Here is a 13,898-nt window from a genome sequence, read left to right on the forward strand (position 1 = left end):
ACGACACCAGAGACATGTTATATTATATAAACAGGACAAGAGGACGACACCAGGGACATGTTATATTATATAAACAGGACAAGAGGACGACACCAGAGACATGTTATATTATATAACAGGACAAGAGGACGACACTAGAGACATATTATATTATATGAACAGGACAAGAGGACGACACCAGAGACATGTTATATTATATAAACAGGACAAGAGGACGACACCAGAGACATGTTATATTATATAACAGGACAAGAGGACGACACCAGAGACATGTTACATTAGTTTACCGCAACCTTGCATCTTGCTGTCCATTTTAGGTGCAGCAGAGGGATTTATAATAGTGTAATGAGGATGATTGGATTATGATGAGGATATAACACATGATGGGATTATGAGGAGGACATGTCACATGATGGGATTATGAGGAGGATATAACACATGATGGCATTATGTTGAGGATATAACACATGATGGGATTATGATGAGGATATAACACATGATGGGATTATGAGGAGGACATGTCACATGATGGGATTATGAGGAGTATACAACACATGATGGGATTATGAGGAGGACATGTCACATGATGGGATTATGATGAGGATGTAACAAATGTTGGGATTATGAGGAGGATATAACAAATGATGGGATTAGGAGGAGGACATGTCACATGATGGGATTATGAGGAGGATATAACAAATTATGGGATTATGAGGAGGACATGTCACATGATGGGATTATGAGGAGGATGTAACAAATGATGGGATTAGGCGGAGGACATGTCACATGATGGGATTATGATGAGGATATAACAAATTATGGGATTATGAGGAGGACATGTCACATGATGGGATTATGATGAGGATATAACACATGATGGGATTATGATGAGAATATAACACATGATGGGATTATGAGGAGGACGTGTCACGTCCTGCCTGACCTTAGTTCCTTTTTTATGTCTCTGTTTTAGTTTGGTAATCTCTGTGTACCCTGGAGTTCCAACCATCTGCCCCTACACTGTCTAAATCCTCTCTGTGGTTCCACCCATCTGCCCCTACACTGTCTAATTAATCTCTGTATATCCTGGAGTTCCACCCATCTGCCCTACACTGTCTAATTAATCTCTGTGTACCCTGGATTTCCACCCATCTGCCCTACACTGTCTAATTAATCTCTATGTACCCTGGAGTTCCACCCACATGTGTCTGCTCAGTGAATAGAATCTGTACAGGGTCCACTTGGCTCACTGTGCATACGTCCCGATTCGCACCATATTCCCTGGGCCCATAATGCTTCAGTCAAACATAGTGGGGTACTCTGTGTTCTCTTCCTCTTGGTGAATTAGTGTTTGCAGTGTCACCTCGGTGATGTCCCTTCGGATGATTTACAGACGGCTGAGTACAAGTCTTTGATTATCGTAACACACAGTTATTTCCACAACCATCTCAACATGACTGAAATCCCATCACAGTGATTTCTCTTTCAGGTGCTGCTGTCACGGGTTAGACAAACACTGTAGTGCTCATCATGCTGTCAGCAGTGACTATGACTAGCGGTGCTAAAATGAAGAGTTCCTGTTTCATCAATTCATCAATTGAATTGAATTGACTTCAGCTTAAAGACACATTAAACACAGTTGTGCTGTGAAGAGGAAGAGACAGTATCGACATTAAATCAAATAGCGTTTTATTTGTCACATGCACCGAATACAACAGTTGTAGTAGACCTCACAGTGAAATGCTGAATACAACAGGTGTAGTAGACCTTACAGTGAAATGCTGAATACAACAGGTGTAGTAGACCTTACAGGGAAATGCTGAATACAACAGGTGTAGTAGACCTTACAGTGAAATGCTGAATACAACAGGTGTAGTAGACCTTACAGTGAAATGCTGAATACAACAGGTGTAGTAGACCTTACAGTGAAAGGCTGAATACAACAGGTGTAGTAGACCTTACAGTGAAATGCTGAATACAACAGGTGTAGTAGACCTCACAGTGAAATGCTGAATACAACAGGTGTAGTAGACCTTACAGTGAAATGCAGAATACAACAGGTGTAGTAGACCTTACAGTGAAATGCTGAATACAACAGGTGTAGTAGACCTTACAGTGAAATATGTTACTTACCTTAACCAACAACGCAGTTTAAAGAAAAATACATGTTAATAAAGTATTTCACAAAATAAACTGAATATATATATATACACTGCTCACAAAATAAAGGGAACACTAAAATAACACATCCTAGATCTGAATGAATGAAATATTCTTATTAAATACATTTTTCTTTACATAGTTGAATGTGCTGGCAACAAAATCACACAAAAATGATCAACGGAAATCAAATTTATCAACCCATGGAGGTCTGGATTTGGAGTCAAACTAATAAAAAAACACACTACAGGCTGATCCAACTTTGATGTAATGTCCTTAAAACAAGTCAAAATTAGGCTCAGTAGTGTGTGTGGCCTCCACGTGCCTGTGTGACCTCCCTACAACGTCTGGGCATGCTCCTGATGAGGTGACGGATGGTCTCCTGAGGGATCTCCTCCCAGACCTGGACTAAAGCATCCGCCAACTCCTGGACAGTCTGTGGTGTTGGTGGATGGAGCGAGACATGATGTCCCAGATGTGCTCAATTGGATTCAGGTCTGGGGAACGGGCGGGCCAGTCCATAGCATCAATGCCTTCCTCTTGCAGGAACTGCTGACACAATCCAGCCACATGAGGTCTAGTATTGTCTTGCATTAGGAGGAACCCAGGGCCAACCGCACCAGCATATGGTCTCACAAGGGGTCTGAGGATCTCATCTCGGTACCTAATGGACCCCACACCATGACTGACCCACCACCAAACCGGTCATGCCGAAGGATTTTGCAGGCAACAGAACGTTCTCCACGGCATCTCCAGTTTCTGTCACGTCTGTCACGTGCTCAGTGTGAACCTGCTTTCATCTGTGAAGAGCACAGGGCGCCAGTGGTGAATTTGCCAATCTTGGTGTTCTCTGGCAAATGCAAAACGTCCTGCATGGTGTTGGGCTGTAAGCACAACCCCCACCTGTGGACGTCGGGCCCTCATACCACCCTCATGGAGTCTGTTTCTGACCATTTGAGCAGACACATGCACATTTGTGGCCTGCTGGAGGTTATTTTGCAGAGGTCTGGCAGTGCTCCTCCTGCTCCTCCTTGCACAAAGGCAGAGGTAGCGGTCCTGCTGCTGGGTTGTTGCCCTCCTACGGCCTCCTCCACGTCTCCTGATGTACTGGCCTGTCTCCTGGTAGCGCCTCCATGCTCTGGACACTACGCTGACAGACACAGCAAACCTTCTTGCCACAGCTCACATTGATGTGCTATCCTGGATGAGCTGCAGTAGAAATAGAAAAAAGTCTATATACAGTGTATGCAAATAAGGTACGATTAGGGAGGTAAGGCAATAAATAGGCCGTAGAGGCGAAATAATTTGAGTTTAGCAATTACACCAACCAGAAGCCATGGATTACAGGCAACATCCGCACTGAGCTCTAACTGGGATGCTTATAAGAAATCCCGCTATGCCATCCGACGAACCATCAAACAGGCGAAGCTCTGACGCTCGTCGGATGTGGCCGGGCTTGCAAACTATTATGGACAACAAAGGGAAGCACAGCCGCAAGCTGCCCAGTGACACGACCATACCTCGCTTCGAGGTAAGCAACACTGTAGCAGAAGATGAATGTGCAAGTAGAGATACTGGGGTGCAAAGGAGCAAACAAAAAGTAAATAAAAACAATAAGAGGAGGAGGAAGGAAGTTGGATGGGCTATTCACAGATGGGCTGTGTACAGCTGCAGCGATCAGTAAGCTGCTTAATGATGGTGTTGGAGTCGTGCACGCACCCCCAAAGGGCCCTTATGTTGAGGATCAGCATGGCGGATGTATTGTTACCTACCCTTACACCTGGGGTGGCCCGTCAGGAAGTCCAGGATCCAGTTGCAGAGGGAGGTGTTTAGTCCCAGGATCCTTAGCTTAGTGATGAACTTTGAGGGCACTAATGGTGTTGAAAGCTGAGCTGTAGTCAATGAACAGCATTCTCACATAAGTGTTCCTTTTGTCCAGGTGGGAAAGGGCAGTGTGGAGTGCAATAGAGATTACATCATCTGTGGATCTGTTTGGGCGGTATGCAAATTGGAGTGGGTCTAGAGTTTCTGGGATAATGGTGTTGATGTGAGCCATTACCAACCTTTCAAAGCACTTCATGGCTAAATATGTGAGTGCTACGGGTCAGTAGTCATTTAGGCAGTTTACCTTCTTGTTCTTGGGCACAGGGACTATGGTGGTCTGGTAGAAACATGTTGATTTACGGACTCGGTCAGGGAGAGGTTGAAAATGTCAGTGAAGAAACTTGCCAGTTGGTCAGCGCATGCTCGCCATACCCGTCCTGGTAATCCGTCTGGCCCTGCGGCCTTGAGAATGTTGACCTGTTTACAGGTCTTACTCACATCGGCGGTGGAGAGCGTGATCACACAGTTGTCTGGAACGGCTGGGGCTCTCAAGCATGCTTCAGTGTTGCTTACCTCGAAGCGAGGTATGGTCGTGTCACTGGGCAGCTTGCGGCTGTGCTTCCCTTTGTTGTCCATAATAGTTTGCAAGCCCGGCCACATCCGACGAGCGTCAGAGCTTCGCCTGTTTGATGGTTCGTCGGATGGCATAGCGGGATTTCTTATAAGCCTCCCAGTTAGAGCTCAGTGCGGATGTTGCCTGTAATCCATGGCTTCTGGTTGGTGTATGTCCATACGGTCACTGTGGGTACGACGTCATCAATGCACTTATTGATGTAGTCAGTGCCTGATGTGGTGGCCTCTCAATGCCATCGGAAGAATCCAGTCTGTAAAAGCAAAACAGTCCTGTAGTTTAGCATCTGAAAGCTTCCATATTGAGCAAGTCACTCGTACTTCCCATAATGGGAAGCAAAAACAGGGTTGTGCTACTAAGAGGAAGAGACAGTATGACCTAATGTGAAGGTGAAGAGACAGTATAACCTAATGTGAAGGAGAAGAGACAGTATCCTCTACTGTGAAGGAGAAGAGACAGTTTCCTCTACTGTGAAGGAGAGGAGACAGTATAACCTAATGTGAAGAGGAAGAGACAGTATAACCTAATGTGAAGGAGAAGAGACAGTATTACCTAATGTGAAGGGGAAGAGAGGATCCTCTACTGTGAAGGAGAGAGACAGTATCCTCTACTGTGAAGGAGAAGAGACAGTATCCCCTACTGTGAAGAGGAAGAGACAGTGTGACCTAATGTGAAGGAGAAGAGAGTATCCTCTACTGTGAAGGAGAGAGACCGTTTCCTCTACTGTGAAGGAGAAGAGACAAAATAACCTAATGTGAAGAGGCAGAGACAGTATAACATAATGTGAAGGAGAAGAGAGTATCCTCTACTGTGAATGAGAAGAGACAGTATCCCCTACTGTGAAGAAGAAGATCCCTCATAATCCCCTGCTGTGAAGAGGAAACAGAGTTGTGCTGTGAAGGGGCATAGACACCATCCCCTGCCGTGAACAGGAAGAGACACCATCCCCTGCCGTGAACAGGAAGAGACAGTATTCCCTGCTGTGAAGAGGAAGATCCCTCATAATCCCCTGCTGTGAAGAGGAAACAGAGTTGTGCTGTGAAGGGGAAGAGACACCATCCCCTGCCGTGAACAGGAAGAGACAGTATTCCCTGCTGTGAAGAGGAAGATCCCTCATAATCCCCTGCTGTGAAGAGGAAACAGAGTTGTGCTGTGAAGGGGAAGAGACACCATCCCCTGCCGTGAACAGGAAGAGACACCATCCCCTGCCGTGAACAGGAAGAGACAGTATTCCCTGCTGTGAAGAGGAAACAGAGTTGTGCTGGGAAGGGGAAGAGACACCATCCCCTGCCGTGAACAGGAAGAGACAGTATTCCCTGCTGTGAAGAAGAAGATCCCTCATAATCCCCTGCTGTGAAGAGGAAACAGAGTTGTGCTGTGAAGGGGAAGAGACACCATCCCCTGCCGTGAACAGGAAGAGACACCATCCCCTGCCGTGAACAGGAAGAGACACCATCCCCTGCTGTGAACAGGAAGAGACAGTATTCCCTGCTGTGAAGAGGAAACAGAGTTGTGCTGTGAAGGGGAAGAGACACCATCCCCTGCCGTGAACAGGAAGAGACAGTATTCCCTGCTGTGAAGAGGAAGATCCCTCATAATCCCCTGCTGTGAAGAGGAAACAGAGTTGTGCTGTGAAGGGGAAGAGACACCATCCCCTGCCGTGAACAGGAAGAGACAGTATTCCCTGCTGTGAAGAGGAAGATCCCTCATAATCCCCTGCTGTGAAGAGGAAACAGAGTTGTGCTGTGAAGGGGAAGAGACACCATCCCCTGCCGTGAACAGGAAGAGACAGTATTCCCTGCTGTGAAGAGGAAACAGAGTTGTGCTGGGAAGGGGAAGAGACACCATCCCCTGCCGTGAACAGGAAGAGACACCATCCCCTGCCGTGAACAGGAAGAGACAGTATTCCCTGCTGTGAAGAGGAAACAGAGTTGTGCTGGGAAGGGGAAGAGACACCATCCCCTGCCGTGAACAGGAAGAGACAGTATTCCCTGCTGTGAAGAGGAAGATCCCTCATAATCCCCTGCTGTGAAGAGGAAACAGAGTTGTGCTGTGAAGGGGAAGAGACACCATCCCCTGCCGTGAACAGGAAGAGACAGTATTCCCTGCTGTGAAGAGGAAGATCCCTCATAATCCCCTGCTGTGAAGAGGAAACAGAGTTGTGCTGTGAAGGGGAAGAGACACCATCCCCTGCCGTGAACAGGAAGAGACAGTATTCCCTGCTGTGAAGAGGAAACAGAGTTGTGCTGGGAAGGGGAAGAGACACCATCCCCTGCCGTGAACAGGAAGAGACACCATCCCCTGCCGTGAGCAGGAAGAGACAGTATTCCCTGCTGTGAAGAGGAAACAGAGTTGTGCTGGGAAGGGGAAGAGACACCATCCCCTGCCGTGAACAGGAAGAGACAGTATTCCCTGCTGTGAAGAGGAAGATCCCTCATAATCCCCTGCTGTGAAGAGGAAACAGAGTTGTGCTGTGAAGGGGAAGAGACACCATCCCCTGCCGTGAACAGGAAGAGACACCATCCCCTGCCGTGAACAGGAAGAGACAGTATTCCCTGCTGTGAAGAGGAAACAGAGTTGTGCTGGGAAGGGGAAGAGACACCATCCCCTGCCGTGAACAGGAAGAGATAGTATTCCCTGTGTGAAGAGGAAGATACCTCATAATCCCCTGCTGTGAAGAGGAAACAGAGTTGTGCTGTGAAGGGGAAGAGACACCATCCCCTGCCGTGAACAGGAAAAGACAGTATTCCCTGCTGTGAAGAGGAAACAGAGTTGTGCTGGGAAGGGGAAGAGACACCATCCCCTGCCGTGAACAGGAAGAGACAGTATTCCCTGCTGTGAAGAGGAAACAGAGTTGTGCTGGGAAGGGGAAGATACACCATCCCCTGCCGTGAACAGGAAGAGATAGTATTCCCTGTGGTGAAGAGGAAGATACCTCATAATCCCCTGCTGTGAAGAGGAAACAGAGTTGTGCTGTGAAGGGGAAGAGACACCATCCCCTGCCGTGAACAGGAAGAGACAGTATTCCCTGCTGTGAAGAGGAAGATCCCTCATAATCCCCTGCTGTGAAGAGGAAACAGAGTTGTGCTGTGAAGGGGAAGAGACACCATCCCCTGCCGTGAACAGGAAGAGACAGTATTCCCTGCTGTGAAGAGGAAGATCCCTCATAATCCCCTGCTGTGAAGAGGAAACAGAGTTGTGCTGTGAAGGGGAAGAGACACCATCCCCTGCCGTGAACAGGAAGAGACAGTATTCCCTGCTGTGAAGAGGAAACAGAGTTGTGCTGGGAAGGGGAAGAGACACCATCCCCTGCCGTGAACAGGAAGAGACACCATCCCCTGCCGTGAACAGGAAGAGACAGTATTCCCTGCTGTGAAGAGGAAACAGAGTTGTGCTGGGAAGGGGAAGAGACACCATCCCCTGCCGTGAACAGGAAGAGACACCATCCCCTGCCGTGAACAGGAAGAGACAGTATTCCCTGCTGTGAAGAGGAAACAGAGTTGTGCTGGGAAGGGGAAGAGACAGTATTCCCTGTGGTGATGGTCTTGAGGGGGAAGGATGTGATTAAGTATTGTTGCTGCAGAGAGCAGTGGTGAAGGCCTCTAATGACAAGACCGTTGAACATAGTTGCTGTGTAAAGAGATTGCTGCAGCAGAGCAGGGGGACATGTTCCAAATAACACCATACTTCCATTATAGGGCACTTCTTTTCACCAGAGGCTTTTGCTATTTGGGATACTTCCCAGGTCTGTAATGACAAGTCAGTGGCGGGGTCACGGAGCCATGTTTACCCACAATCACGTTAGTCATCACACTTTCAGCACCAAGCAATCAGACAATCAAGAGGTTGTTATGACCTCAGAAACACACACCCAGACGCACACGCAGACACACGCACACACACACACACACACACGCACGCACGCACGCACGCACGCACACACACACACACACACACACACACACACACACACACACACACACACACACACACACACACACACACACACACACAGTGAAGATCTGGCCTGAGGTCCCAGCCCCACATCTCCAGTCCCAGCCTTCCATCTCCAGCCTCCCCACCCAGCCCTCCACACCCAGGCCCAGCCTTCCATCTCCAGCCTCACATACCCAGACCCCCATAACCAGGCCCAGCCTTCCATCTCCAGCCTCACATACCCAGCCCCCCATAACCAGGCCCAGCCTTCCATCTCCAGCCTCCCCACCCAGCCCTCCAGGCCCAGCCTTCCATCTCCAGCCTCCCCACCCAGCCCTCCACACCCAGTCCCAGCCTTACATCTCCAGTCTCCCACCCAGCCCTCCACACCCAGGCCCAGCCTTCCATCTCCAGTCTCCCACCCAGCACTCGACACCCAGGCCCCGCCTTCAATCTCCAGCCTCCCAACCCAGCCCTCCACACTCAGGCCCAGCCTTCCATCTCCAGCCCCACATACCCAGCCCCCCCATAACCAGGCCCAGACTCCCATCCCTATCCCCAGCCTCCCATCCACAGCCTCCCATCCCCAGTCTCACAGCCCTCCATCCCCAGTCTCCCAGCCTCCCATCCCCCACCCAGCCTCCAACCACAGCCTCACATCCCCAGCCTCCCATTCCCATCCTTAGCCTCCATCCCTAGCCTCCCATCCCCAGCCTCCCGTCCACAGCTTCCCATCCCCAGCACCAGTCTCCCATCCCCAGCCTCCCATCCCCAGCCTCCCATCCCCAGTCTCCCATCCCCAGCCCCAGCCTCCCATCCCCAGCCTCCCATCCCCAGCCTCCCACCCTCATCAACAGCCCCAGCCCCAGCCTCCCATCCCAAGCCTCCCATCCCCAGCCTCCCAGCCCCAGCCTCCCAACCTCAGCCTCCCAGCCCCACTCTTCCATCCCCAGCCCCAGCCCCAGCCTCCCATCCACAGCCTCCTATCCCCATCCCCATCCCCAGCCTCTCATCCCCATTCTCCAGCCTCCCATCCCAAGCCAAACCTCCCATCCCCAGCCCCAGCCCCAGCCTCTCATCCCCTGCCTCCCAACACCATCCACAGCCTCCCATCCCCATCCCCAGTCTCCCATCCCTGCCTCCCATCCCCACCCTCATCCCCAGTCTCCCATTCCCCAGCCTCCCAGCCCCGTGCTCCATCCCCAGCCTCCCATCCCCAGCCTCCCAGCCCCAGCCTCCTAGCCTCAGCCTCCCATTCCCACCCCCATCCCCAGTATCCCATTCCCCAGCCTCCCAGCCCCATCCCCAGCCTCCCATCCCCAGCCTCCCAGCCCCACTCTCCCAGCCACATTCTCCCAACCCCAGACTCACAGCCTCCCATCCCCAGTCTCCCAGACTCAAATCCCCAACCCCAGCCTCCAACCCCAGCCTCACATCCCCAGTCTCCCATTCCCATCCTTTGCCTCCATCCCTAGCCTCCCATCCCCAGCTTCCCGTCCACAGCTTCCCATCCCCAGCACCAGCCTCCCAGCCCTAGACTCCCATCCCCAGACTCCGATCTCCAGCCTCCCACCCTCATCAACAGCTCCAGCCCCAGCCTCCCATCCTAAGCCTCCCATCCCCAGCCTCCCATCCCCAGCCTCCCAGCCCCAGCCTCCCAACCTCAGCCTCCCAGCCCCATTCTCCGATCCCCAGTCCCAGCCCCAGCCTCCCATCCAGAGCCTCCTATTCCCATCCCCAGCCTCTCATCCCCAGCCCCAGCCTCCCATCCCAAGCCAAACCTCCCAGCCCCAGGACCAGCATCTCATCTCCTGCCTCCCAACACCATCCACAGCCTCCCATCCCCAGCCTCCCATCCCCAGTCTCCCATCCCCAGCCCCAGCCTCCCATCCCCAGCCTCCCATCCCCAGCCTCCCACCCTCATCAACAGCCCCAGCCCCCGCCTCCCATCCCCAGCCTCCCATCCCCAGCCTCCCAGCCCCAGCCTCCCAACCTCAGCCTCCCAGCCCCACTCTTCCATCCCCAGCCCCAGCCCCAGCCTCCCATCCACAGCCTCCTATCCCCATCCCCATCCCCAGCCTCTCATCCCCATTCTCCAGCCTCCCATCCCAAGCCAAACCTCCCATCCCCAGCCCCAGCCCCAGCCTCTCATCCCCTGCCTCCCAACACCATCCACAGCCTCCCATCCCCATCCCCAGTCTCCCATCCCTGCCTCCCATCCCCACCCTCATCCCCAGTCTCCCATTCCCCAGCCTCCCAGCCCCGTGCTCCATCCCCAGCCTCCCATCCCCAGCCTCCCAGCCCCAGCCTCCTAGCCTCAGCCTCCCATTCCCACCCCCATCCCCAGTATCCCATTCCCCAGCCTCCCAGCCCCATCCCCAGCCTCCCATCCCCAGCCTCCCAGCCCCACTCTCCCAGCCACATTCTCCCAACCCCAGACTCACAGCCTCCCATCCCCAGTCTCCCAGACTCAAATCCCCAACCCCAGCCTCCAACCCCAGCCTCACATCCCCAGTCTCCCATTCCCATCCTTTGCCTCCATCCCTAGCCTCCCATCCCCAGCTTCCCGTCCACAGCTTCCCATCCCCAGCACCAGCCTCCCAGCCCTAGACTCCCATCCCCAGACACCCATCTCCAGCCTCCCACCCGCATCAACAGCTCCAGCCCCAGCCTCCCATCCTAAGCCTCCCATCCCCAGCCTCCCATCCCCAGCCTCCCAGCCCCAGCCTCCCAACCTCAGCCTCCCAGCCCCATTCTCCGATCCCCAGTCCCAGCCCCAGCCTCCCATCCAGAGCCTCCTATTCCCATCCCCAGCCTCTCATCCCCAGCCCCAGCCTCCCATCCCAAGCCAAACCTCCCAGCCCCAGGACCAGCATCTCATCTCCTGCCTCCCAACACCATCCACAGCCTCCCATCCCCATCCCCAGTCTCCCATCCCCACCCTCATCCCCAGTCTCCCATTCCCCAGCCTCCCAGCCCCATGCTCCATCCCCAGCCTCCCATCCCCAGCCTCCCAGCCCCAGCCTCCCAGCCTCAGCCTCACATCCCCACCCCCATCCCCAGTATCCCATTCCCCAGCCTCCCAGCCCCATCCCCAGCCTCCCATCCCCAGCCTCCCAGCCCCACTCTCCCAGCCTCAGCCTCCTATCCCCAGCCTCCCATCCCCAGCCCCAGCCCCAGCCTCCCAACGCCAGACTCCCATCCCCATCCTCCCATCCTCATACACAGCATCCTATCCCCATCCCCATCCCCTGTCTCCAATCCCCAGCCTCCCATTCCCAGCCTCCCATCCCCAGCCTCCAATCCCCAGCCTCCCAGCCCCTGCCTCCTAGCCTCAGCCTCCCATCCCCACCCCCATCCCCAGTATCCCATTCCCCAGCATCCCGGCCCCATCCCCAGCCTCCCATCCCCAGCCCCAGCCCCAGCCTCCCATCCCCAGACTCCCATACCCATCCTCCAATCCCCATCCACAGCCTCCAATCCCCAGCCTCCCATTCTCAGCCTCCCATCCCCAGCCTCCCATCCCCAGCCTCCCAGCCCCAGCCTCCCAGCCTCAGCCTCCCATCCCCACCTCCATCCCCAGTATCCCATTCCCCAGCCTCCCATCCCCATCCCCAGCCTCCCATCCCAAGCCTCCCAGACCAACTCTCCCAGTCTCAGCCTCCTATCCCCAGCCTCCCATCCCCAATCTCCCATCCCCAGCCCCAGCCTCCCGTCCCCAGACTCCCATCCCCATCCTCCCATCCCCATCCACAGCCTCCTATCCCCATCCCCATCCCCTGTCTCCAATTCCCAGCCTCCCATTCTCAGCCTCCCATCCCCAGCCTCCAATCCCCAGCCTCCCAGTCCCTGCCTCCCAGCCTCAGCCTCCCATCCCCACCCCCATCCCCAGGATCCCATTCCCAATCCTCCCGGCCCCATCCCCAGCCTCCCATCCCCAGCCTCCCAGCCACACTCTCCCAGCAACAGCCTCCCATCCCCAGTCTCACAGCCTCCCATCCCCACCCTCATCCCCAGTCTCCCATTCCCCAGCCTCACAGCCCCATGCTCCATCCCCAGCCTCCCATCCCCAGCCTCCCAGCCCCTGCCTCCTAGCCTCAGCCTCCCATCCCCACCCCCATCCCCAGTATCCCATTCCCCAGCATCCCGGCCCCATCCTCAGCCTCCCATCCCCAGCCCCAGCCCCAGCCTCCCATCCCCAGACTCCCATCCCCATCCTCCCATCCCCATCCACAGCCTCCAATCCCCAGCCTCCCATTCCCAGCCTCCCATCCCCAGCCTCCCATCCCCAGCCTCCCATCCCCAGCCTCCCAGCCCCAGCCTCCCAGCCTCAGCCTCCCATCCCCACCTCCATCCCCAGTATCCCATTCCCCAGCCTCCCATCCCCATCCCCAGCCTCCCATCCCCAGCCTCCCAGACCAACTCTCCCAGTCTCAGCCTCCTATCCCCAGCCTCCCATCCCCAGCCTCCCATCCCCAGCCCCAGCCTCCCATCCCCAGACTCCCATCCCCATCCTCCCGTCCCCATCCACAGCCTCCTATCCCCATCCCCATCCCCTGTCTCCAATCCCCAGCCTCCCATTCCCAGCCTCCCATCCCCAGCCTCCAATCCCCAGCCTCCCAGCCCCTGCCTCCCAGCCTCAGCCTCCCATCCCCACCCCCATCCCCAGGATCCCATTCCCCAGCCTCCCGGCCCCATCCCCAGCCTCCCTTCCCCAGCCTCCCAGCCCCACTCTCCCAGCAACAGCCTCCCATCCCCAGTCTCACAGCCTCCCATCCCCAACCTCGCATCCCCAGCCTCCCAGCCCCAGCCTCCCAGCCTCAGCCTCCCATCCCCACCCCCATCCCCAGTATCCCATTTCCCAGCCTCCCAGCCCCATCCCCAGCCTCCCATCCCCAGCCTCCCAGCCCCACTCTCCCAGCCTCAGCCTCCTATCCCCAGGCTCCCATCCCCAGCCTCCCATCCCCATCCCCAGACTCCCATCCCCAGACTCGAATCCCCATCCCCAGCCACCCATCCCCAGCCTCCCATCCCCAGCCTCCCATCCCTAGCATCAGACCCATAGCGGCCCTGAGGGAACACATTTATCTGTTGTAATTGTCCTAAGTGATGAAGGAGACGTAGATTATATGGTGCAGAGATGAACACTGGTAACTACGTAGTTGGACAGACTCCATTTTTCTACCAGCGGAGACACGAGCACATCCATTACCACCGTAGAGGATGAACCTTGTTCATCCACACAGGACGAAGACACACCACACAGACACACACACAGACACACCACACAGACACACCGCACAGACACACCACACAGACACACCACACCGACACACCACACAGACAC

The 13,898-nt window shown here is 54.6% G+C and overlaps 1 protein-coding gene across 1 annotated transcript; it reads left to right on the plus strand.

Annotated features, from left to right (window-relative positions):
* Window positions 1-3,556: 3,556 nt before the first annotated feature.
* On the plus strand, window positions 3,557-13,616 carry LOC139421810 (proline-rich protein 36-like). Its single transcript, XM_071172930.1, has 5 exons — window positions 3,557-3,691; window positions 8,689-9,162; window positions 9,279-9,824; window positions 9,917-11,065; window positions 11,250-13,616. The coding sequence occupies exons 1-5, from the start codon at window positions 3,557-3,559 to the stop codon at window positions 13,614-13,616; spliced, it is 4,671 nt and encodes a 1,556-aa protein (XP_071029031.1).
* The last annotated feature ends 282 nt before the right edge of the window (window positions 13,617-13,898 follow it).

The sequence above is a fragment of the Oncorhynchus clarkii genome, chromosome 12 (genome assembly GCF_045791955.1).
Source record: "Oncorhynchus clarkii lewisi isolate Uvic-CL-2024 chromosome 12, UVic_Ocla_1.0, whole genome shotgun sequence".
NCBI classification, from domain to species: domain Eukaryota; kingdom Metazoa; phylum Chordata; class Actinopteri; order Salmoniformes; family Salmonidae; genus Oncorhynchus; species Oncorhynchus clarkii.